Here is a 26,937-nt window from a genome sequence, read left to right as displayed (position 1 = left end):
CCAACAAATAAATTAATACATCGGCTTTAAGTAACTATTATGCATTTTAACTTGTGTTCATATAACTAGAAATACTGTTGCGTCAGTGAGGTAACAACTTTTTAAGGCATGTGAAAATATTAACTGGTTCCTTGATCAACTTTAAACTCTTAACTTTTTAAACCTTAAATCTTGATTTAGGTTATTTCCAAACAGCTGGCAGAGAAAGCCCTGAAAGTAGTTTGCCACCAACTTATTCTCAAAGTTATTTCATATTCACCACATAACTTACATTACAAGGATCGCATTCACCCACTAGTTCAGCTGACAGGTGTTGCTCAATCGACTGCATTTTACTAGCAATGTGTGATTTCTCCTATTTCTGTCTGACTCCTGTAGCCATCAGCAGCTGATTCAGACAGTGCCTAGTGCAGTTTCATGTGAAACTTGGCACATCGTGCCAGACAATAAACATGTTTATCATCTATTAAGGAATAGTTGTAACAAACTTTTAGCATGGTAGTACAATGAGATAAACACATATGGAGTACCACCTGAGTTTAACAGAACACAATTATGCTCTCATGCCTGCCTGCACAGGGTTTCATGTGCCACCCTACACTGATGCCAAAATTGAAGGTGTGCTACTTTTAATATTTGCACAAGTGCATTGCACGTGCCATATGCATTTTCCCATTACAATCATTACATAAAGGGTATTCCAAAGTATGCTGTAGGTTCAAATATAACATCTTTGATAAAATAAGCTCTTCCGAAAACTGCTACAGAAAACATATACAAGTTGCAATGGAATGCTCATGGAGACAAGTATTGTGCTGAGAAAATCCTTGACATTGTAACGGTGCAGTTTGTTAATTTTCCTCAAAGTAATTTGTGTTTCTTGGCAGATGGATTTTCAGGGTTATTTTAAATGCAAGCAATTTATTATTTTACTCTTTCCTTGTATCTCAGCAAAAATGAAATTCTGACCATTTACATGGTTATAAAGTTTTTTTTTCTCCTTTTACTTTCTGGGGTGATTTGTAGATCTTGCTGTAGTTGCAACTGGCAGAGAGATGCACCAGGATGAGTTTTCAGGAGTGAGTCTGTAATGAGTGATTTAGGATTTCCCAGTATTTTGTCGCATATGGTGAATAAGCCCTTATGGAGTGTATTATATTTGCTTACAGCTAATCAAAGGAACCTCATCATGATTGCTATGGGGCAAAAATGACTGCAACTTATATTAGAGAGGACAATTCATAAAACATCTTTTGAATGATACTGAAGTGAATTAAGAAGCACATTTGTAACACTGGGCTGATTCAACCTTTCATATAGTTAAATTCCTTGTGCTGTTTAGCTGTGCTGCTAGCAAGATGGATCTCAGAGCAATGTACATGGTAATCTGAACAAAAATCACAAAGAGCACTGAGTTCCACAAAGCAAAGTATGTCTCAACTTTTCAGTAATATGCAAGAGTGCCTTACACTCAACAACAGTGACACAGTTGTCAGCAACTGCTGCCTTACAGCACCAGAGGCCCGGTTTCAATTCTGGCCTTGGGTGACGGCCTGTGTGGAGCTTGCACATTCTCCCTCTGTCTGCGTGGGTTTCCTCCAGGTGCTCTGGTCTCCTCCACAATCCAAAGGTGGGCAGGTTAGGTGGATTGGCCATGCTAAGTTGTCCCTTAGTGTCCAAAAATGTGTGGGTTAGGAAGATTACATATGATAAATGCACAGGGTTATGGAGATATGGTGAAGGGGTGGGCCTGGGTGTGTGATGCTCTGAGACAGTGCAGACTCAATGGACTGAATGGCCTCTTTATACACTATAGATATTCTACGAAAACAGGTTAGCTGTACCTATCCTGTACACTTTGTCATTAACAATCTTCAAAACATGTAGGTTCAATTTCAGTTTCAGAGTTTCTGAGTTTGAGCTTCACTGCAATAACTGTGAGGTATATGTTTACAGAGAGGCTTTGGGTGGAGACACAGATTATAAGAAGCCCTGTTGAAGAGCTTAAACTGTATGAACCAAACAAAGGAGAGGACTCCCTCAGTACAAACGTTTATCGTGGTGAACATATCTCAGCAAATAACACTTTGCAAACAAGTAAACACCAACACATGGCAATATCAGTGCAGTATTAGTTTTAGCTAAACTCTGTTCAAACCAAGTGTGCCCAAAGTGTAAAAACCACAATCTTTGATACCAATGAAGGCAAGACAATTATAATGCAGACAAGAACTTTAGCTGCTGTTTTGTGTGGTATGTTGCATGTTGTGTAGTATGGTCACTGACTCCTTCCAAACTGGTAGGCCAGAGAAATGAATGGTTAATATAGAGGCATCACAGTGAGATGGAGTAATGGTTCAAAAAATAGAAAGGAATCACCTGGTAAAATCATACAGCAGTACCAAACTGATTAGCTCTTGGTTTAATCCCATAATACTTACAGCATCTGCAGTTCATTATCAAGTACAATATAGTCTCTGATGCTGATAAAATATAGTATACACTACCAAAATCATGCTGTATCAATCCATCCATCCAGCTTTCTGCCCTACAAAAAGTTATTTGACATTGGACTGTTCAGGACGTATCACAGCTGTTGAAACGAGACATGGGTGGAAGAGAAAGTAAGCAGAGATATCCCACTCTGTACTTCTGATGGATAGGTAATGGTTGATTGGTCATTTCCCATCTGTGAGAGATGATGGCAATTGAGCCTCAGAACATCAGTGAGGTTAGGTGAGGTCATCTGCTGCACTTCTTTGACAGCTGAATAAGCCAATTCTGGAAAGGGAAAGGGAAAGTTGACCACAACTGGCACACATTAAGTTGTTCTTTGCCAATGCTGTGGAATAATCTCTGCTGATGCATTTAAGGGCTGCCATTGGCTTTGGACCTTCTGAAACCACATGTTGTCATGGTGATCGTGAAATTTTGCCTACAGCCAGTGTCACATAGCAACAGTATATTTTGGCAAACTAAACAAGGTGGATTACTTGGTTTAACGGTAGTAGGCTTACCTCTCAGCCCTCGTTACCAATGCTAAACATTTTTATAGGATATATTTTTCAGACCGAGGTATCAGTGCATTCAATGGGGACGGGAGTGGCAGGAGGCGGTAGGAAATTGAAAGCAAATTCCAATTGTTGGATTCTCATTCAAACAGTGCAGCATACAGCTCACTTAATGCATGGGAAAACCACCACTTGCAAGTGCCCTCCAAGCCATAAAGCATCCCGTCTTAGTATTACGTCACTGTTCCTTCATTGTTGCCGGGTCAAAATCCTGGAACAGCCTTCCTCACAACAATATGAATGTATCTACACCACACAGACTGCAGCGCTTCAAGAGGGCATAGGGCAGCACGATGGCACAGTGGTGAGCACTGCTGCCTCACAGTGCCAGGGAACCAGGTGTGACTCCTGGCTTGGGTCACTGTCTGTGTAGAGTTTGCACATTCTCCCCGTGACTGTGTGGGTTTCCTCCGACTGCTCTGGTTTCCTCCCACAGTTCAAAGATGTGCAGGTCAGGCTGATGGGCCATGCTAAATTGATCCTAGTTTTGGAGCGGGGGGAAAGGATTCGCAGGGTACATATGTGGGGTTACGGGGATAGGGCAGGATTGTTGTTGGTGCAGGCTTGATGAACTGAATAACCTCCTTTCGTACTGCAGGGATTCTCTTATTCTATGATGAAAGCAGCTCACCACCACCTTTTCAAGGGCAATTAGAGATGGGCAATAAATGCTGGCGATGCCCAAATCCCATAAGGGAAGTTAAAAAAAAGCCTGATTAAAATGCTTCATCCAAAATGTGAAAAAGCTTAACTTACACTGACTTATCAACGTGAAGCAGTGATTTACACATGGAAATGAAGGATGAATATAAGGCATATTGTACGTAGCCTTTCAGCAAGTGAATTATTAAAGGGTGTGGCATATCCTTGAGAGGTAACAGTCTCATCCATAACTACTTCAGCTATAATGCAACATGTAAAGAGTGGACTTCTGACTAACAATAAGGCAATGAATTTTGTGGAATGACTCATGCCATCCAAGCTGTGAAACGCTGAAGCTGGAGAAGACATCAGTGCTCCAGACCTGTATGCTAAATAGAATAAGGTTCCACAAAAGATATTCCTGCTGTAGCAAAAAACTCTGACTTTGGCGTTCTGCTACTGATGGTGCTAGAGATTCCACAGATTTCAACATTCCTACACAACTGCAAAACCAAAAGTTTTGGACTCCTTGCAAATTGCTGACACGTCTTGAATGCAATCTCCCCAAAATTGCACACAGTTCTGAATCAGGCGGGGAAAGCTGTGTGGAATTCAATGGCTTCACAGTTGCCTTTCGTCACCTGAATAAATAGCACTTTGTATAATTACAAAATACTGGCAAGGATCAAGATCCTGATATCAAAGTTAAATTTAAGGCCTGTCGTCCAAACATTTGGACCTTCCTGCCCCCCCGCCATGGCCATTAGGAACCCATTTGTAGACAAGGGAAACATCCCACAGACCTCACACGCAGAACAGGACAAGCCCCCTTCCTCATCCCCTCCTCCCCACAGATAAGGGAACCCTCCCCACCTTCCTTTCCCACAATGGAGGACAGACATGTAAAGCTAAGAAAGTATTGTAAGATTGCCTTTTACACAAAGCCTCATGCAAGTTATGAGATTGAATGGAAACTGGCGTATATATTTACTTTTCCATATACTTCGTGCAGAGAACTTCTGAGTGCTATATATTAGCAGATTTTCATATGCAGCTGACTTTCAACTCATTTTCAGACAAGTGCACACTGGTGGTGGGACATACTGAAAAAGTTGAGGGTCACTGCTGTACATCTTGTACTGAAGGTAGATCATATTTCCCTCCACCTGTGCACAGTTACCAAATTGCTCCTTTTCTACCAACTTCCCCTCCTGTGCAGTTCAGGCAATTCTCCTGGGGCTCAAAAGGCAGCTGTCGTTTCACTTACTCTGTATTGCAGCAGCAGCTGTGTAGCTACTTCGTGAAATGGAACAATAAAACCATTTTAGATCAAATATAAATTCTTTCTCATATTGGTCTGCAAGCTTGTGTCACAAATAGTCAATTACTCCTAGTAAATTGAGAAATTCGGGCTAGAGGTTTTCCTTGAGCATGGTCAACCCTAGAAATCCAGCAAGGTTGCCCATGACGAATGGGCAAACCCCGAAAGTTTGTGGGTTTACTATCAAATAAACTTGATGGACTTTAACCTGGTGTTGTGAGACTTCTTACTGTGTTTACCCCAGTTCAACACCAGCATCTCCACATCATTTCAAAGAAAACACAGACCAACAAAAGCAGCTAACCATCACAACTGAGCCCAGAATCCAGATTAACCATAAATATGACAGCTACTATAATATAAAATAAACATGGGCAATAATCGAGCTACATTGCAGCCATGATGCTTAAAAAACTCTTTACAGAATGGGGATGGTATATTTAGGATGGGCTGATTTTAGAATTGCATTGTGCAGAATGCCCAGACCACATAGATTCTGATGAGAGTGCCACTCTCTTGCTTCATCAACGGCTTTTCTTCAATCATTAGATCAGAAGTGGGGATGTTTGGTGATGATTTTACAGTTTTCAGTCCCATTCATGACTTTTCAGATGTTGAAGTGATGCATGTCCATATGCAACAAGATCAGGCTTGGGCTGAAAGTGATAAGTAATATACATGCCAGTGCATGTATATTAAGTGCCAGGCAATGACCATCGCCAACAAGAGAGAAGATAACCATCACTTCTTGATATTCAACAGCATTAGCGGAATCTTGGCCCCCCCGACCCCACCACCAACATCCAGGACATTATCACTGATCAGAGACCTAACTGGACCAGCCATATAAATACTGCGGCTACAAGGGCAGGTCAGAGGCAAGGAATTTTGTGGTGAATAACTAATCTCTTGATCACAAAAGCACGTCCATCATCTACAAGACACAAGTCAAGAATGTGAAATCTCTCACTGGGTGAGTGCAGCTCCAACAACATTCAAGAGACTCAACACCATTCAGGACAAACAACCCACTTGATTGACAACCCATTCACCACGTTAAACATTCACTCCCTCCACCACTGGCACACAGTGAGCAGTATGTACAATAGACAAGATGCACCGCAAGAACTTGCACTGGCTCCTTCAAAAGTGCTTTCCAAACCCTCCCAACTAGAAGTTCTCCCAACTAGAAGGATAAGGGCCTTAGATGCAGGAGAACAATGCCATCTGCTCTTTTCAAACCACAAACCATTGTGGCTTGGAAGAGTATCTTACATTTAAGATATTTTTCTTCTCTTGGAATTCTCTTCCCCAGATAGCAATGCAGGGTACGTCATTGAATTTATTCAAGGAGATTTAGATAGATTCTGGACAGACTAGGGGTCAAAAGCTATAGGGGGTGGACAGGAAAATGGAACTGAGGCCAGTCAAATTAATCATAACTTAAATGAATGGTGGAGCAAGCTTGACAGGCCTACTTCTGCACCTAAATCCTATGATCACTGTCACTGGGTCAAAACTCTGGAATTGCCTTTCTGATAGTATTATGGGTGTACTGCGTCACATGCACTGCAGCAGTTCAAGAAGGCAGTTGACCCCAACATCTCAATGGTAATTAGGGATTGGCAGCAAATGCTGGTTTTGTCCGTGAATCTCTCATCTAGTGAATGAATTAAAAATTGCATCAACCTTAATTACCAAGCCTTTGCTAATTAAAGGATAATCTCAGCCTCATCTTTTTTTAATTTATTCATGACATGTGGGCTTCGCTGGCTAGGCCAGTATTTTGCCAATCCCTAATTGCCTTTGAGATGGTGATGATAAGCCTCCTTCTTGAACTGCAGTGGAGGGACTGAATGTTTGTGGATAGGGTACTAATCAAGCAGGTTTCTTTGGATGGTGCCAATCTTATTGAGTATTGTGGAACTGTACTCATCCAGACAAGTGGGGAGTATTCCATCATAATCCTGACTTATAGATGATAGACAGGCTGTGGGGAGTCAGGAGCTGAGTTACACACGGCAGAATTCACAGCCTCTGACCTCCTCTTCTAGCCACAGCGCTTATGTGGCTTATTCAGTTCAGGTTCTGGTCATTGGCAACCCCAGCATGCTGATAATGGAAGACTCATATGGAAATGCCATTGAATTATAAGACACAATGGTTAGATTATCTCTTGTTGGTGATGGTCATTGCCTGGCACTAATGTGGTGTGAATGTTACTTGCTACTTGTCAGCCCAAGCCTGCATATTGTTCAGGTCTTGCTGCATTTGAACAGAAATTGCTTCAGTTTCTAAGGATGGCAAATGGTGATGATTATGCAATTATCAGCAAATATACCCACTTCTGATATTATGAAAGGTCACTGATCAAGCAGCTGAAGATGGTTGAGCCTATGTCACAACTACTTGCTTATTGCATCCCTACCAGGAATTTTTGACATCATTTGCGCTCAGCAATGTTCAATTGTGCCATTTGACATCAGTTAAATGCAAATCTGATCATTTCGTTATCATCTGACATCATTTGTACTCAAGGCAATCATTTAATTATCATTTGATATCGTTTTACTCACATGTAATCATTTAGCCATCATTTAACATCCCAAATTGCCAACAACTGACGTTAATGTCATCAACAGACATCAATAAAATCACAGTGCTCAAATATCTGCTATTAGCATCAATTAATTACCTTCAGTACTCAGAAGCATTCAACTGACTCCAAAAGTTATCATAGCATTTGTTTGTGAGGAAACTCTAAAGCTGAGATTTTATGCTCCTGTTGGCATCAGGCGGGTTCAGCAACGGGAGGGGAAAATGTCACGAGAAGTGCAAAGTTGCGACTTTTGATGACAGCATGAAATTCTGAAGCAATTGTCTCCTAGCCCGTCAGTGATGGTTTGTGTTTCCTGACACTGAATGTTGGGAACATAATTACCAGGCCAGTATGCCAGAATCAACCCTCCCACCCCACTGGTTAAAAATCAAACCACAACGGCAAAATGACAGAATGGCGTGATGCATGACTGGTCTCTGGAGATGTGCACCTGGCAAGCAAACCTCCCAGGGGTGCTCAAATGAGTGCAGTGCTCAGGGAAGAAGGTCATGCCTGGGTACTGCTCAAAAAGTGCCTTGGTACACCCCCCTTGTCACCACTTGGCATTACCCTAGCACACACGGGCACTATCCAGGCACTACATGAGTGGGGTACCTGAGTGCTTGTTACAACCTCAAAGAATTCTAATAGATTTGTCAGGCATGATTTTCCCTTCATGAATCCATGCTGAATCTGCTTGATTATATTATGTATCTCTAAACGCTTTGCTATTACATCCTTTATAATGGACTCTTAACATTTTCCCAATGACAGATGTTAAGCTAACTGGCCTATAGTTAAGTACTTTTCGTTTCCCTACTTTTTGAACGAGGGTGTTACATTGGCAGTTTTCCAATCCCCTAGGATTTTTCCGTAATTTAAGGATTCTAGAAAAATTACTACCAGAGCATCCACTATCTCTGCAGCTATTTCCTTTAATATTTGTAACCCATCAGGCCGAAGGTATTTGTCGGCCTTTCGCCCCATTGGTTTCGTGAGTATTTTTTCTCATGCCTTTGTAATTACTTTTCTTTAAAGTTGACTCTGACTTAAGTTTCTCACTATCAAACTGAATGCCAAATTCTACTATGTTATGGTCACTGTTTCCAAGGGAATCTTTCCATTATTCCATAGAAACCATTGAACCATAGAAAATTTATAGTCAGAAACAGGCCTTTTGGCCCTTCTTGTCTGTGCCGAACCATTTTTTGCCTAGTTGCACTGATCTGCATTTGGACCATATCCCTCCACACTCCTCTCATCCATGTACCCGTCCAAGTTTTTCTTAAATGTTAAAAGTGACCCCGCATTTACCACTTTATCTGGCAGCGCAATCCATACTCCCACCACTCTCTGCGTGAAGCCCCCCCTAATATTCCCTTTAAACTTTTCTCCTTTCACCCTTAACCTGTGCCCTCTGGTTTTTTTCTCCCCTAGCCTCAATGAAAAAAGCCTGCTTGCATTCACTCTATCTATACCCATCAAAATCTTATACACCTCTATCAAATCTCCCTTCATTCTTCTACACTCCAGGGAATAAAGTCCTAATGTATTCAATCTCTCTCTGTAACTCAGCTTCTCAAGTCCCGGCAAAATCCTCATGAACCTTCTCGGTACTCTTTCAACCTTATTTACATCCTTCCTGTAACTAGGTGACCAAAACTGTACACAATACTCCAAATTCGGCCTCACCAATGCCTTATATAACCTTACCATAACACTCCAACTTTTATACTCGATACTCCGATTTATAAAGGCCAACGTACCAAAAGCACTCTTTACGACCCTATCCACCTGTGATGTCACTTTTAGGGAATTCTGTACCTGTATTCCTAGATCCCTCTGTTCAACTGCACTTTTCAGAGTCCTACCATTTACCCTGTACGTTCTACCTTGGTTTGTCTTTCCAAAGTGGAATACCTCACATTTGTCTGCGTTAAATTCTATTTGCCATTTTTCAGCCCATTTTTCTAGTTGGTCCAAATCCCTCTGCAAGCTTTGAAAACCTTCCTCAGTGTCCATTACACCTCCAATCTTTGTATCATCAGCAAATTTGCAGATCCAATTTATCACATTATCATCCAGACCATTGATCTAGATGACAAACAACAATGGACCCAACACCGATCCCTGCAGCACACCACTAGTCACAGACCTCCACTCAGAGAAGCAATCCTCCACAACCACTCTCTGGCTTCTTCCATTGAGCCAGTGTCTAATCCAATTTACTACCTCCCCATGTATACCTAGCGACTGAACCTTCCTAATTAACCTCACACGAGGGACCTTTTCAAAGGCCTTGCTAAAATCCAGGCAGACAACGTCCACCGCCTTCCTTCATCCACTTTCCTGGTAACCTCTCGAAAAACTCTGGTCAAACATGACCTACCATGCACAAAGCCATGTTGACCCTCCCTAATAAGTCCCTGTCTATCCAAATATTTCTAGATCCTATCCCTTATCACACCTTCCAACTTGCCCACCACCGACGTCAAACTTACTGGCCTATAATTTCCTGGATTTCTCTTGGAACCTTTTTTAAACAATGGAACAACATGAGCCACCTTCCAATCATCCGCACCTCCCCCGTGCATACTGACATTTTAAATATGTCTGCCAGGGCTCCTGCAAGTTCACTACTAGCCTCTCTCAAGGTTCGTGGGGATACCTTGTCCGGTCCTGGGGATTTATCCACTCTGATTTGCCTCAAGACAGCCAGCACCGCCTCCTCTTTAATCTGTAAAGGCTCCATGACCTCCCTACCTGTTTGCCCTATTTCTGTAGACTCCATGCCTGCTTCCTCAGTAACTACAGGTGCAAAAAAGCCATTTAGTATCTCCCCCATCTCTTTTGGTTCCATACACAGTCCACCACTCTGGTCTTCTAGAGGACCAATTTTATCCCTCACTATCTTTTTGCTCCTAACATACCTATAGAAGTTCTTCGGATTTTCCTTCACTCTGTCTGCCAAAGCAACCTCATGCTTTCTTTTAGCCCTCCTGATTTCCCTCTTAAGTAGCTTCTTGCACTTTTTATACACCTCGAGCATCTGATCTGTATTCATTAAACCTGCCTCATTAAAAACCAGAATGATAGGGAGTGGGGTAGCTTGATCTTGGGTTCGGACATAGCTCAGCACAACATCGAGGGTCAAAGGTATTGTACTGTTCTATGTTCATTACACATTACCAGATCGAAAATAGCCTGATCCCTGGATGGATCCACAACATATTGATCTAAGAAACCGTCCCCAATACACTCTTTGGATTCCTCCTCATGCCTACCTCTGTCAATCTGATTTTCCCAATCTACATGAAGATTAAAGTTACCCATGATTAATGTACTGCCTTTTTCACCTGCCCTCATTATCTACTGATTTATTTTCCGACCTACAGTATAGCTACTGATAGGTGCTTATAATGAATGGAGATGAGTTTAGTCATAGAATCATAGAGGTATACAGCACAGAAAAGAGCCCTTCAGTCCATCACATCTGTGCCACTCAAAGACAAAACACTGAATTAATTTAATCGCATTTCCCATCACTTGGCCAATAACCTTGTATGCCTTGGCATCGCAAGTGCACATCTAAATACTTCTTAAATGTCATGAGGGTCTCTGCCTCCACCATCCTTTCAGGCAGTGAGTTCCAGTCTCCCACCACCCTCTGTGTGAAAAAGTTTTTCGTCACATCTCCTCTAAACCTCCTGCCCCTTAACTTAAATCTATGCCTCCCAGTCATTGATTCCTCCGCCAAGGGGAAACACTTCTTCTTGTCTGTTCTATCTATGCCCCTTATAATTTTATACATCACAATCATGTTCCCCCTCAATCTTCTCTGCTCCAAAGAAAACAACCCTAGTCTTTCCAATCTCTCTTCATAACTAAAACTCTCCAGCCCCGGCAACATTCTGGTAAATATCCTCTGCAATTTATTCCAATGTCCTCCCATCCCTCTTTTCATGGAAGAATTAAGTTCCACTGAGTGAAGATGGAGACAACAAAAACAGAAAGTGATGAAATTAAGAGCTGGTGTATTTGAATATTAGGAAGTGATTGGGATGTAATTTGGAAATTGTATGATTGTCGGTTTTTTAGAGCTGTCAACATTTCAGAGTTTTGTAAGTTGGCATGGATGCATAGTGATTAACATTTCTGCTCTGCTTCTAGCCTGGGAAAAATGGTAAATTAAGCCTCCAAATTAGACAAGCTACCATCTCCTATTTCACATACCACTACCACTGAGGAGGGTGGACCTATTAAGTCGATAGTACTTAATAAGACTACCAAAACATATCCTCATTAGCTGACAAATGAAAAATAGTGGTGCTCAGTATAGTTGTTAGAATTGTTCCAAGTGGGGTTTAATAGTGATTCAGTAGACCCAAGATGAGGTCTCATACTTAGGGCAAAGGACTCCTGATGGCTGCCCCCTGTCATTTGGCCAGGTCTCATTTTGAAAGCTGCACTCTAAGTCAGTGCACTGTTAAATACAAACAACTTAATTCTCTGAACTGAGCATTATGTTTCATGTAAAAGACTGTGTGTGTCCACATAATCCAAGCCACTATTCATTTCTAAAATATGAAAATACATATGAAGAAAAAGTACTAATTTCCAATTAGTAATTTAGCAAAGAATTACCTAAAATCTGCAGTTCACAAATATTTCCTGCAGGTGTATTGGCATTACAATGTCAACTGCCTTTTAAACTGACCTGTAGCTGTACAGAGCATAACAATGAAAGCACCCTTCAAGTCAACTAACAATAAATAATAGTGCCCAACTTGCTCTTACTGGGCCACCCTGGCAGATACTCCATTTTACTTTGAAGCTCACAGAGCCATACACAGGAATCAGTGTGGAGAATGTGTGGCCCGTGACATCCAGCTACACACTTCACTTCAATCCTGTTGTTTGTTTATTCTGAGGAACAGTGGAAGAGTGGAGGAAAATCAGACGCAGGTACCAAATTACCTAGTCAGTCAAGATTTTCAGTTGTTTCTTGCAAACAATCTGTTAATTGTGTAGAAAAAAGTCTTCTGCGCCGCTTTATTTAAAATGCTTAATCTGAACTCCAAAATGATTGGATTCTTTTTACGAGGAAATCAATTTTGAATTAACAAATGTAAATTGTATTAAAGTAGAAGTGACTCTTTATCCTAAAATCTGACATGAAGTAGGAGCACCAATGTAGAAATCGGTGCAGAGCTGTATAATTTATTCAATTTAGCATTTATATATATTTTACATCTAGTTAGCGGGTCTGGGACTGACGTCTCCAGACCTGCCAGCCTCTCCCCCTACCCCGGCCAGGCGCTTTTCACTCCAGCGGGGTTTACGGTAACTCCCCACTTGCAGGGTGCTGGCGGCCTGACCCCACTGGAATGAAGGGAAGCCATCAAGGCCACCCAGATGGTTGGAGGTAAAGGGAGGTGCCTCCTGCGCATTGCCAGCCTCGGTAGTGCCAGCCTGGTCCCCTGCACTGCTCAAGGAGCAAAGTGCCATTGCAAAAGGGGCATGTTGGCACTGACCATCGGGCAGAGTCAAGGGGGCAGGGCCAAATAGGAAGGCTTATAGGGGGTGCAGGGCCTTTGTGGGGAGATCAGTGGGGTTGTGGGTTCCTGCTGCCACTCTGCATTTGGGCTGGGTGACAGAGGGAGGGAGGCCAGCAGTCAGGGCTGCAAAGCAGTGGGGATGTCGAGGCTGCCAGTGAGGGAGAATCAGGAGATTGAGATAAGTGGGGCAGAGGAGGGTGGTGAAGAGTTGTGGAGACCTTGGGCTTGCCCGGACATGTCTATGGAGTCAGCGATCAAGGGTAGGGAGATTAGAGGGGCAGCGATGTGGGGTTGTGGTACTGGCCAGCGACTGAGTTGGCCCCCTGATTATTTGCATAAATCACACTGCTGCACTCTGCAGTGCACACAGCGTGGGAGATTCTTTTTGAATCTCCCGCTGAAAAAACCTGCGTCATTTATTCCAGTTCTTATGCAAATTTGACACTTAGAATTTTTTTGGGAGAATCACACCCCCCTTACGTTTATGCCCAGAAAAGCAGTGGAAATAAGCAGCATAAAACAGCATGAGAAACCAAACTCAGATTAATCATTGAGGTTCCTTATTATTTTAAATTCAAATTGAAACTTGATCATTACATTTATCGTCTAAGTTGAAATATTAACATATTCTGATTAATTCTAAAGCAGTTGCCATTGCATTCCATTACATTCCATTCCATTACAACCTTAATCACCCAATACTAAACTAACATATTGTCCTTCATTCATTTCAAGTCCCAACTCTTTCATTATATCTGTCTCCATTGAGCTCTAACGTCCATTAAATTATAGATTTAAAATCATGAAGATTGTGAATCAAGCATGGTCTTCACTTCTGAATTTCCAAATGTTCTGTTCCTGAAGTATTGAATTGTATAGAATTTACCGTAAGTTAGCCAACTGGGAAAAGTCCTCAAGAATTCTTTACTGCCTCTCTGTGGTCCAAATACTGATATCAATCAACCTCTGACTCTCTACCTATGCTGAATAACTGTGCTAAACAACTGACACTATTCTAACTAGCATGGAAGTTTTTGTAACTCAATCTTCCCCATTCTATCAGATCTGATGCTACATTTGATTCAACGATTACAAATCTCTGCTATCTCTCATCAAAGTCTGTCTATCATAAATGGTATCTTGATCAATCTGAAACATCCAAGCCAATTTTAGCACTGTTTGCAATTCTGTAAATTAGTTATTGGAGCTCATACACTTAACAAGAGAAAAAGCGTGTCTTCTGCTGTCTAACTTCCCTCGAACTGATCCTTCTGGTCCCCTCAAAAAAAACGCATCACATGTAACATTGTGTACACTCCTCTAACCTGTTGGTCTGGCTGCTATCTCTTCTAAACAGAAAGCTTATCTTTTTGAGCAATTACCTCTTCCAACTTCAATCTCAGTGATCTTGATAAAGAATCTTGCACCATACCTTTTTTTTGTTGGACATGATGACTGACACAAAGTTTTATTCCTGTGAAGTCTATCATATGCTTTAGTTGCTGAACTCCCATAACGTCTCCAGTTCTTGTGGTATTCATTCCCTATTTGCAAATGCATGCTTCTATACTTACACCGATTTTTTAATTCATTCATGAGATGTGGGTGTTGGTGGCTAAGCTTTTCCTAATTGCTCATGAACTTAGTGGCTTGCCAGGCTATTTCAGAAGGCATTTAAGAGTCAACCACACATTTCTGCTCTATGGCATCTCTTCATTCTCTCTTACTCTCAATTCTTCTCCAAGTTTTCTAGTGTTCACTTTAACTCTAATAAAGGTGATTTTCCATACCATTCCAACCACAGGTCTATTACTTTTGAATTGGAATTTTTAAGTCTTTTAAAGCTGGTGTTAACATTCAAATTAGGAATGACCTTGAATTTTCTGGTCTAACACATGTATGGTTCACAGCATGGTCATTCCACTGATGCTCTTTTTCTAAGTAATGCACTCTGGAATTTTTCTCTTAAGCACTTGATATATCACCAGCCATTGTCAGGATACCTCTAAAGCTTCTGAAGGTCTGGGTGCATTTCACTTCTGAACAAGTTATTTTCTTTGGTGTTCTGCCAAAGTTACATCATGGCTATCTAGATTCATCTCAAATTACTGCATTTTGTTTCCAGCGAAGGCTTGTCATCTGACTCTTTCGATTGATTGTGGGATTTCCAGGGCTTAGCAGAGCGTCTGGCTCGTATTAACTCATATAAGTGAGCAGACGGGATTACTGTGATCATCTGTGGAAAATCTTGAAGTATGAAATTGATAACATACAAATTATATATTTGAAAAAGACAAAAGGGGTGCATCAAAGGGTGCAGTTCTGTGAACAAATCAACTAAAATCAACTGAAATTTAAAAGGGAGATAAATGATAAAATAAGGGCTGTAAGAGAACTAAAAAATCATGAGGGATACAGAAAGTATAAAGGGGAGGTAAAAAAGATTAGGACTAAAATGAGTATGCAAAAAAGACTAACAGATAACATGGAAATAAAAATCACGGGCTTTATCAGCATATTAAAAGAGAGTATTTAAAGAGTGAATAGAACCCCAATGGATTAGTCCTTGGGTTCTGGGATGATGACAGAATTGGAGGAAATAGCAGAGAATCTAACTACATTTTTTCTGGAGTTGTGCTGAAGAGCATACCCAGGAATGAACCAGGATAAACAAAGCAGTTAGTCTACTGTCAGCTATGGGAAATTCATTTAATTCACTATCAAATTAGTGAGTATTTAGAGATGAATGGAATAATTGGAGAAAGCAAGTTATGTGTGACAAGCTTCTGAAGAAACCCTGACTGGATAGGCAAAGGGAATGTAGATTTTAAAAGACATTCAAGTAAGGGGTCTTACAAAGTAAATGTTACAAAAATCAAGCAAATGATGCAACGGGAAATGTTGCAGCACAGATAGACAATTGTTTGCTTGACAGGAAATAGAACACCAAGGTTAACTGTCATTGTTTGGGTTGCAGAAAAGGTAGGAGTGGCACGTCCTAATATTCAGTGCTTGATTTATTTGGGTTTTCACATATGCAAAGGACTCGTCCGTGGATATGGAGAGCAGAATATCAAAATCAATAGGGAGCTTGGACAGAGGACCATAAGAAAAACTTCACAAGGAGTTAGCAGAATGGAGAAATGCAACTTCATGTGAGAGGTGTAAGCTAAAGCATTTTGAGACCAAAAGACCGATGGGAGAACTAATTAAATAGGCAAAGATGCTGCTGAGTATTGTGGATCACTGTAGACTAGTTAAAAACCTTCAAAATTGGACTGCAGGTACATAAAGTTAAAGAAATACCAATGGCACTTTAGAAATAGAACAGAGGAGAAAAAATAATTATATACTCGTACAGTTAATGGTTAGTGCAGTTTGGGTACCCTCTCACAGAGGACATTGCAGCCATACAGAACATGCAGTGCAGGTTGTCTTGGATAATATTAAATATTAAAATCTAGATTTATGAGGCGAGATGTGATGCAGCAGGACTTCACTGGGACCTTCAGCTGTCAAGGACCTAAGCTGTGGAATTCCAGTCCCAAACGTCTCCGCTTTTCTATCTCTCATTCTTCCTTTAAGATACTCCTTAAAATCTACTCTTTAACGAAGTTTTTGGTCATCTGCCCTAATATCTCCTGACGTGGCTTGCTGTCAATTTTTGCTTTAGGACACTCCTGTTAAATCCTTGGGTCCTATCTTAAAGGACAAAATAAATGCAAGTTGTAGTTAGAGCAGAGAGGTGCAGAGATGATTTAATAGAAGATTTAAAATGGTGAAGGATTCTGAAATGATGAACAGGTAAGGACTATTTGCTTGGGTTGAAGAGTCAGCTTTATCACAAAGAGAGTGAAAAGTTTGTTTACATCAACAATTACTGGAATGTGGATTCTTTGCAAGAAGGAACAAGTGAGGTAGAAACCGTTCCTTCATCATTTAAAGGGACAAAAGATATGCATTTGAAGCAAAAGAAAATGCCATCAGAAAAGAACAGAATAGTGGAATTAGTTTTACATTATTCTATTGTAACAAAGACCTGGCACAGATATGATGAGCCAAAATGGGTTAACACTGTTAAAATTTTTAAGGCTCTGTTCATTCTTCATATCAATTTCCTTTTCCATTCATCATCCAAACTTATCTATTCTTTGCTAATAATAATACCAATGCTCCATTCAGACTTCCTGCTCCCAGTGCTCTTAACATTCAGGAAATGGATCACCGTATCTTCAATGTTCTTCAATGGGGCAATGAAAACTATTTATTTCAATTCTGTGATGACATGGTTTCTTTCTTTCACGAACGTCATCAATGCTTGTTGAGCATGCTCCACACTTTATCATCTATGTGTAGTATTAGTAATTACTGTCAAACCTCTGAAGGAACTTCTACATCTCTCTCTTTGCTAAAGCTGCCTCTAGGATTCATTTTTCATGCCGAACACTTCTTTATCCCTTGATGCCTGGAAAAGCCTCAGCTCTGGTCTTTGAATGCCTCTCTTTACAAACTGTGGCCATCAAATTGGATAGTGCCTAAAAATAGGCAGGGAAATGTTTACACTAAAGCAGTTGCCTCCAATGCAAGAGCATACAAATTTTGTGCTGCCTACTAATTAAAGGATTGTAGAGTGAAACCAGCCCTATATGTGCTGTTCAATGGTGGCATGTGTGATGACGCTGTGCCTTTAAGAAGTGTACGTATTTATATCATGTTTCTTGCAAGGGATACATTTAAAATTCAGCCCAGTTTTACATGGTACTGATCTGTCTGGGCAACAGGCAATTCCGTGTTGAGAATGTAGGCTAATGTCCAATTTTAGCTAATAGTGTGTTTGTTTAAACAGAGTTAATGCATTTGTGTTTATTGAGGCTTCCCTGGGGTTTCAGAGTAGGGTTTTGATCAGACTTGATTGACAGAATCATGCGTTATGCATGGAGCTAACAAACTGATAGGAGAGACAGTGTTTTAAAACAGTAAATTATTGCCGGGTTCTGAAAGAAGAAAGAGGTGTCTGTCTGTCTGTCTTTCTCTCTCGAGAATGCTATTGGGGCTGTCAGAATGCAAGTGTCTCTCTATCTCTGTCTCTCTCTCTCTCTCCAGAATTGCTGTGAGAACTCTAGGACTGGCAATCTAATTACAAGCACTGTGTGTTGCTAACTGGTTTTGAAAAAGGGTTTTAAGCATGTAAGAGGAATGCTGCTTGAATTGGAACTCATGGGGATAGGTTAGCAGTTAAGAATTGTATCTTGTCATGTTTATTAAGTATTGTTCAAAGGGCAAATGTTAAGTTAATCCATTTGTCATAGTTAAACTATGACAATGTTGTAAAATAAAGTTTGTTTTGATAAAAGCTTCCTAGTTTATCAGTAGAATCACCCCTGGAGTGAAATATCACATCCTCACATTAATGCCAGAACAGCAAATAGCTGGGATCAAGTCTAATTTCGGAACATATCTTGGTGTTTATGATCTCGCACCCTAGCACATACCTCAGCAGAAGGTGCAAAACTGGGAAAGGTTAGCACAATGGAATTACTTAAAGCCAGTCTGCATCTCTAAAGGGTAGGTTGCCTTGTGACCGGAGCAGATACTGGAAGCCATTCTACAATTGATTCTGATCTTAGAAACACAGAAGACTGCCACAACATGCAGAGAGCAAGCTGCTGCATTTTTCATAGCTGCAGGGCAGAGCTTAGTCCTGGAGGTGGAGAGGAGGATAGTAATAAACTATCCTTGAACAATCAGAACACCATTCAGGCAAACCTTGCTAAGGCAGTGGAGCCAGAGAGTCGTGAAAGTTAAACAAAGAGACTATCCACATTCCCACATTACACCCACCAATATTCCCTCCCCAAACCTTCAAACCAGCCACCACACATCCACCACCACCCCAAAGGATCTGACTGTAATGCCATAAAAAGTTTAGTAACATAGCATGAGTGGTCAAAGTCAGTGAATGCAACTTCAAACGCTTATCTCACTAACTGCACTAGTAGCCTCAAACGTTGATGTTTGAACAACAACACAATCTCTATCATTCATGATTCATCTCTAACCTTCAATGCTTCACCTCACCCTACATCTAACACTGCTGAATGTCACATCTCCTTATCTTGCAATGTGCAAACACTGCCAGCTATTCAACCATGACAACCACATCACTGAAATACATTACGCTACACTCATCAACACATTTTCCTCTCTCTTGCAGGACTAGGTGGCTTATAACCCAAAGGCAGCAGCACCGAACCAGTGGGGGACAGGCAAGCTCACGTCAGACTGATGGAGGAGACACTGGTCACCATCACTGAAGTGGCCATCACTGAAGCTGTGACTAGCAGCCGGGCTGGAATGATAGATGACAGTATCCACAGATCTAATCCTCCTTCTCTCATCTCATTTCCTCCTCATCTATGATCTTTTGTGATTTATAAGCTGCAGATGTTGTAAGAATGCACCTTTAGCCTTCCTATCCTCCCTCATTATTTTTGTGTCATTCTCCTTTCAGATACCTAAGCTCAATTACCTGGTCAGGCAATGGTGAAAAAACACAAGGTGGAAGAGGAGGAAGACAAGAAATGAAAAAACACCATAGCCACCAGCTCATATTCTGACACTGAACGCAATTTATGGGATGGCTGACAAGTGGGGTTTGCATGTGTCAGGCACTAGGAGGGCAAAAGACAAGGGTAGAAGTGCCAGCTCTCCAGAGCATGAGGTTGCATACAGTTTCAGTTGCAGCAGACTCAGAGCAGGACCCAATGGGATGGGCTACAGAATAAATCTAACGGATATGCAGAATGAAATGCTTGGTGAACTGGCAGCTCTGCCAGAAGGACTGTGTGCAATGTTAAGGAGGTGGGGAGGCCAGGACCAGTCTTGTACAGTGCATCCATGTCTGCAAGTAGTTTGTACATATTTCTTAAAGTCAGGACAAAGTTCAACAGCACATGCCATAACATTCCTTGTGGACTTCAGCAACTTCAAACTACTCTGAGGACCACCCAATATTTCTACAATCACAACAGAACCAGTGGAAAACAGTCAGTAATAACTTGATGTTCCTTTAAAAAGTACAGGGGAAGATGGCGGAGGATGCTTCCTGCTGCTACGTTCATATTCAGCTGCCTGCGATTGGGAGGGTACGTCAGCAGGATTGCAGCATTGGTATTAAATCAGTTTCATTAGTTCATTGGTGTCACAATTTGCCTGCTTTGTATATTTCCTGCAGAAGCCAGCTGCTTGTGCTCCAAAGCCATCACCAAAATGGTGTCCAGCACAGGAGTGCCAGGTGTGAGATTACATTTTAGAGTCAAAATAGCATTGACAGAACCAAATTTCTTAGACTTTGTGTTCCTCTGGTTTATTAATACTAAGGTCAATGCACCTCTTAAATTTTATGTTCCTTCTAGTCTCCAAATATACTGCCTACATAATCTTTTTCGATTCGAGGTGCTCACCATGTATTTTATTGAAGAATCTCTATTATTCCACATTCTTTCTCTGGACATGGAAACTATGGAGCTCCTAACATTCCACAGACATTTTTTCCTCACCAAGTCACCAAACTATTTATCAGGTCATCTCTACTTCACATTACCCTCTCTTACAACCTTGAGGTTACTGCTTTCTCAGTTTAAAAAAAATCTTTAGAATCACGACATATTTCATATCTGAGACGTACCTTAACATTTCCAATGGATTAGTTTCATGAACTTGAATTCCACATTTTGGACAGTCATTTGTGTCTTCAAAATGTTGAACAATACAACTTTTGCAAACTGAAAAAAAAGAAAGGTAGTTTGAACCTACTGCTTATTGCAATAGCAGTCGAAATCATCTTTCAGTTGAAACATTTTTAGACAAGTAATTTCAACAATGTTTTTCATTTGGGTTATCACTTACAATAGGCTAAGAACAATATAATTGTTTTGATCCGGTATGTTTGAAGTTAAAATGAAGGTGCAAGTTTGTCCATTTGCCATCTAATCCTAGGTATTATAATGGTGTTTTTATAGGCTAGGAATTACATTGTGTGAGATTATCAAATAAGCACTGTCCTCATTTGAGTGAAATTGCACTGTTCACTATTTTAAATGTGATGTAACACCTCTGCTTAAACAGCAGGCCAACCAATTCAATTAGCATATTAAGCACCCAGTATGATTTCTGATCACATTCTTATCGATGTTTATCAACCGCTCGAGCTGTTTTTTATTTATGTGGCTTTAAAAACCGTTAATCTGTGGCATCGTGGGGACAGACAATGTTGAATGGAACTCTTCTTTGTCAGCAGCTGCTGAGAAACAGTTCCTTGGGATGCTCACTAAGTTTTCAGTTCACACCTTGTAAAACTGAAAGTTAGCAATCTCAACATAACAACAATGACTGTTCAAACTTATGATTGCAATACCGATGCTGTGCAGCTCAAATGAGCAGTGGGAGAAATCAATTTCAAATAAACACATTTTTTTAATTCATTCGTGGGCATCGCTGGCTGGCCAGCATTTAGTACCCATCTATAATTGCCCTTGTTCAGAGGATAAATCACATAAAGGCCTAGCCAAGTAAGGATGGCAGATTTCCTTCCCTAAAGGACATTCGAGAACCAGATGGGTTTTTCTGACAATCCACAATGATTTCATGGTCATCAGTAGATTCTTAATTCCAGATTTTCTTTTGTAATTCAATTCAAATTCCTCCATCTGCCGTGGTGGGATTCAAACTCAGGTCACCAGAACCTTAACTGAGTTTCTGAATTAATAGTCCAGTGATAATACCACAAGGCCATCATCTCTCCTGTTTTAAACACTGCCTTTCAGCTTGCAGTTTTCCTCACCACATTCTCCTTTCTCCATTTTTACCGAAAGTTCTCTTATTGGTTTCCACCAAACATGTACTTTAATCTATTAGAAATTCGTAAATCTTATCCAAAATATGACAAATATGGAGGAAGTAAACAATTGCAGGAGAGGTAGGGTACTGATGGTTCTAGTAGCACCTTCCTCACCCTTTGACCTTTGACACCAGCAAATACAGTAAAATGAGAGTTTTGAAAACAGAGGGCTTTATAAATTCTTGTCACTTTCTAAAGTCTAGAAAATAGTGTAAAAGCGATATCGCTCTTTAGGACTAGCTTTGTGTGATTGTAGAATGTTACATCACGAGCCATTCTACCCAGCTTCTGAAAAAGTTATTCATTTAGTCCCACTCCATTGCCCTTTCTCATGCAAATTTGTTTGGAAATATTTATCCGTTTCCCTGGCTGGAAGGAGGGGCACAATTTGGCAGAGTTCAGCAGCAGGGGAGTAGCACAATGTGCATGAGGCACAATCTTCCTTGGTTGGACAGATACAGCATTCCTGCCTTGCCTACTCAATAAGTTTGCAGATGAAACCAAAATTGGAGTGGACTGTGAAGAAGATTAGCTAAGACTTCAATGGAATCTTGATCAACTGGGCCAATGGGCCGAAGTATGGCAGATGAAGTTTAACTCAGATAAATGCAAAGTATTGCATTTTGGTAAAACAAAGCAGGGCACGATATACATAGTTAATGGTAGCACTCTGCGGAGTGACCTAGGGGTGCGGGTACATAGTGCCTTGAAAGCGGCCTCACAGGTAGGTAGGGTGGTGAAGAAAGCATTTGGCACACTTGCCTTCATCAGTCAGAATACTGAGTACAGAAGTTGGGATGTTATGTTGTAACTATACAAAACATTGATAACGTGACATTTGGAGTACTGCGTACAATTCTGGTCACTCTGGAAGGATGTTATTGAACTGTAAAGGGTGCAAAAGAGATTTACAAGGGATTAGAAGGTTTGAATTATAAGGAGATGCTGGGTAGTCTGGAATATTAATCCTTGGAGCGTAGTAGGATTAGTGGTGACCTTATAGAGGTTTATAAAATCATGAGGGGCATAAATATGGTGAATAGCCAAGATCTTTTCCCTAACATATGGGAGTCCAAACTAGAGGCATAGGTTTAAAATGAGAGGGGAAAGATTTAAAAGGGACCCAAGGGACAATCTTTTCACACAGAGTGGTGCATACATAGAATGAGCTGCCAGAAGAGATGGTAGAGTTGCGTGATATTGCAACATTTAAAATGCATTTGGACAGGTGCTTGGATGGGAAAGGTTTCGAGGGATATGGGCCAAATGCAGGCAAATGATACTACTTCAGTTTAGAGAAATGGTTGGCATGGATGAGTTGGGCCAAAAGGCTTCTTTTCACGCTGTATATCTCTATGACCACTCTAGTCTCAAAGAAATTTTCTCCTATATTTTTTGGCCCTTTGCTGGGTGTCTGCAGGTCTCACTGGTAAGAGCAAGAAAAGCACTGCTCACAAGTTATATCTGAAGGACTTGATTGTATTTTCTCTCGTAGTTTGGGACTCTCCACAACAATCTGGTGTAGTGATAAAATTTCTTCCAACTCTGGCCAGCAGATGGCTAAAATTTGCAGCAGGACTTACTTGAATGATGTCATATGTTAATACATATGTTAATGAGGTGATTGACTCGCGGACATCTGAACCACCTGGAATTAAAATTGCTACGATGCAGTCTCAGGGTGGGAAGCTGCTCAATTTTAACTCACATTGCACACAGACCCCGCTGGGCAAGGAGAGTTAAAATCCTCCTTATTGAATCAGTTCTATTTGAATGGGTTTTGCTAATAATTTATGGGGAACAGTAGATCACCTATAGACAAAATAATTGGTTCAAATATGCATGTGGGTTAAGGGAGGTCTACTCGTTTGAATCAAAAGCAACAAAGGCCAAATATGAAACAGAAGATGTTGCCAACACTCAGCAAGCCAGGCAGCATCTGTGGAGAGAGAAGCAGTTTGTTTTCCAGAACCATCAGAAAGTTCTGGTTATAGTTCCCAGATTTGAACCATTGGGCTGAGTTGTCCTGGCCTACTGGCAATGGAGTAGGAGGTGGGAAGACTGGCAAAATGCAATGTGGAGGAGGCTTCCAGAGCGGAGCACTGCTTCTTCCTGCTACCATACCTCATGGCTTGGTGGAAAAGTTGGAAGATTGGATGCCCACTGAGTTACCAATTGAGCCAGTTAAGTGGCCACATCCCACCTCTGTGGCCATTTTGTCTCCATTGGGAGGGCCTACAGACATGTGGAGATACGTCTCCCAGCAGGTTCCCAGGAAGGATAACCTTCCTTTATGAGTACTACATGACCCACAGATGGGTCACCCAGGTAGCAACAGCCATCATAAGAACATAAGAAATAGGAGCAGGAGTAGGCCATCTAGCCCTTCGAGCCTGTCCCACCATTCAACAAGATCATGGCTGATCTGAAGTGGATCAGTTCTACTTTCCCACCTGCTCCCCATAACCCTTAATTCCCTTGTCTATCAGAAACCTATCTACCCGTGACTTAAATATATTCAGCAAGGTAGCCTCCACCACTTCAATGGGCAAAGAATTCCAGAGACTCACCACCCTTTGAGTGAAGAAGTTCCTCCTCAACTCTGATCTAAACTGCAGCGCCCCCCCCCCCCCATTTTGAGGCTGTGCCCTCTAGTTCTGCTATCCTTTCTAAGCAGGAAGAATCTCTCTACCTCTACCCTATCCATCCCCTTCATTATCTTATGTGTCTCTATAAGATCCCCCCTCAGCCTTCTAAACTCCAACGAGTACAGATCCAGTCTATTGAATCTCTCCTCATAGGCTAACCCCCTCATCTCCGGTATCAGCCTAGTGAACCTTCTCTGCACTCCCTCCAAGGCCAATATATCCTTCCGCAAATGTGGCAACCAAAACTGCATACAGTACTCCAGTTGCGGCCTCACCAGTACCCTGCTACAGTTGCATCCTTACAGCAACAACACTGCTGGTTCTTTATAACCACTCCCCTACCCACAGAATGTCAGGGCCTGGCTGCCTGGCCTCAGCTTTCCCCAACCACATTTGCCTCTCTTCAATGGTGCCTTGCCATTGAGGTGCTCTTTCCTCGGAACTGCAGCCGCACTACTGGCTCCCATCACTGATGGCATGCTGAAGCTGCCAAGCTGCCAGCTCTCTGATTAATAGTCTGTAATTAGGTGAAGCATTTGTATTAACAGATTTATGAGTTCCAACAAGTTTTCTAATTTCCCTGACATCATGATGGTGCTTGCTCTGTCTGGGAAATAAATAATGGCCAGAAACAGTGACATCCATTTGTTGGCATCAAATTGGAGGAAACTTAGACATTTGCCAATGTAGTATTTCAAACAGTTGTACAAAATTTTGACAGATTCTTGACATATAATTTGTGAGTGCTGTTTCACTGAATGATTTATGTTCATTTAAATGTACAAAAGCTTTGCTCAGCCTGCTGCAAGATGGTCAGCATGTTACTTAGCATCAGTGTGCTGAAGAGTCCATGTTTGAGACTTTCAGAATAATCAAAATGATAGTGGCTCTTTGTAAAGCAATGATAACTATTAAGTGTAGTTTAATGCATGGCTTCCATTAAGCTTACTCATGCTGTAGAGTTTAAGTGAAGGATCGCAGTGAGCTAATAGAATGAAGATAGGTTGTGTTGGCTTAAGAATCACATTTGGAAATCAATACTTGCAAACTAGAACTACAGGCATCCTCCCTGTTTGGTTATTAATAATGTGAGAAAGAGTTCACATCAAATTACCATGTGATGGTGCAATATGAAAAATGAATCTTCTGCCAGTTCTACTCTGATTTATTTAATAAATGTTAGATAATTTAAACTTCTAATTGCCAACTAATTAATCCATTAAGATATGTTTCAAATTGTGCCAGCCAGAAGCATGGCTTCATAAAACTTAGGTAGGAAACAACAAATATTTAAGTAACAAAGCTGCGGTTCATAGATTGTTATTGTGAACCAGTCATGGGTAATTGGATAGAAACGCTATAGCTTGCAATTTAGTGACATTCCACCCAGCATAAGAAACACAAGGGTGTCACCATTTGGCACTTGAGGTGATCACAATATCCTTAAGTCCATGTCTTAAAGCCACAAATTCTGCTTTGCTTTTCATTGCGCTGCTTTGTTGAAATTCAAGATTCAACCTTAAACTGTGCTGGGAAAATCAAGAGTCGTTCAGGAAAAGGCAGGGTTACAGATCCTGTTTCAGACTAGTTTCAACCAATCTTTGTAATCAAGGTATTAGAAGTTAAAAAGTCAATAGCATTTAAGAATTTTAAGTCCTGCGACCATCTTAATTCCACCAATTCTTCTCCACAATCTGGTGACAAAGAAGCTCACATATTGTCATCGGTTGCAGTAAAGTTGATCTCATTTAAGTTGCAGATCTCATTTGTGGGGAGTGTGTTACAGGTTGGAATTTTTCCAATACTGTTCACAGTGATGATAGTTTCCATTACCAGACTGCGACCTTTATGCACTGTCATCTGTAGTTTTTGCTCAGACGACGGTCCTGACTTAGTGTAGCCCAGGGCTGCCATCTACCTCTTCAACAGTATTACTGAAAAATGGAAATCAGGATTCCCAGTAACAGTCCAGTGGGTAGAAAATGTCTGACCTGACCCCTAGTTCAACTAGGCTAAAATCACTGAATAGTTTAACCAAATCTGGATTGAAAAACTTTAGATTTGATTGGGGAAGCACGGCTCCATGGTGCCAAAAGTCAACCTCCACTCTAAATAGTTGGTAATTATGGCTACTGCAGATTTCAGGTCAGTTTAGATCAGATTCTGCAATGCTCGTCAGTCCAGTTTGGGAATGTATCT

The 26,937-nt window shown here is 41.1% G+C and overlaps 1 protein-coding gene across 2 annotated transcripts in view; it reads right to left on the bottom strand.

Annotated features, from left to right (window-relative positions):
• The window catches only part of pcgf5b (polycomb group ring finger 5b), a 170,911-nt gene that overhangs the window by 57,756 nt on the left and 86,218 nt on the right, over nucleotides 1-26,937 (bottom strand). For both annotated transcript variants that reach the window (XM_080205518.1, XM_080205517.1), the window contains exon 3: nucleotides 20,879-20,975. In XM_080205518.1, the coding sequence (XP_080061644.1) occupies nucleotides 20,879-20,975 (97 nt within the window). The remainder of the gene's footprint in view (nucleotides 1-20,878; nucleotides 20,976-26,937) is intronic.

This window comes from Carcharhinus amblyrhynchos, chromosome 17 (assembly GCF_965287045.1).
Source record: "Carcharhinus amblyrhynchos chromosome 17, sCarAmb.v2.hapA, whole genome shotgun sequence".
NCBI lineage: Eukaryota > Metazoa > Chordata > Chondrichthyes > Carcharhiniformes > Carcharhinidae > Carcharhinus > Carcharhinus amblyrhynchos.
This window is presented reverse-complemented; position numbering and strand designations above follow the sequence as displayed.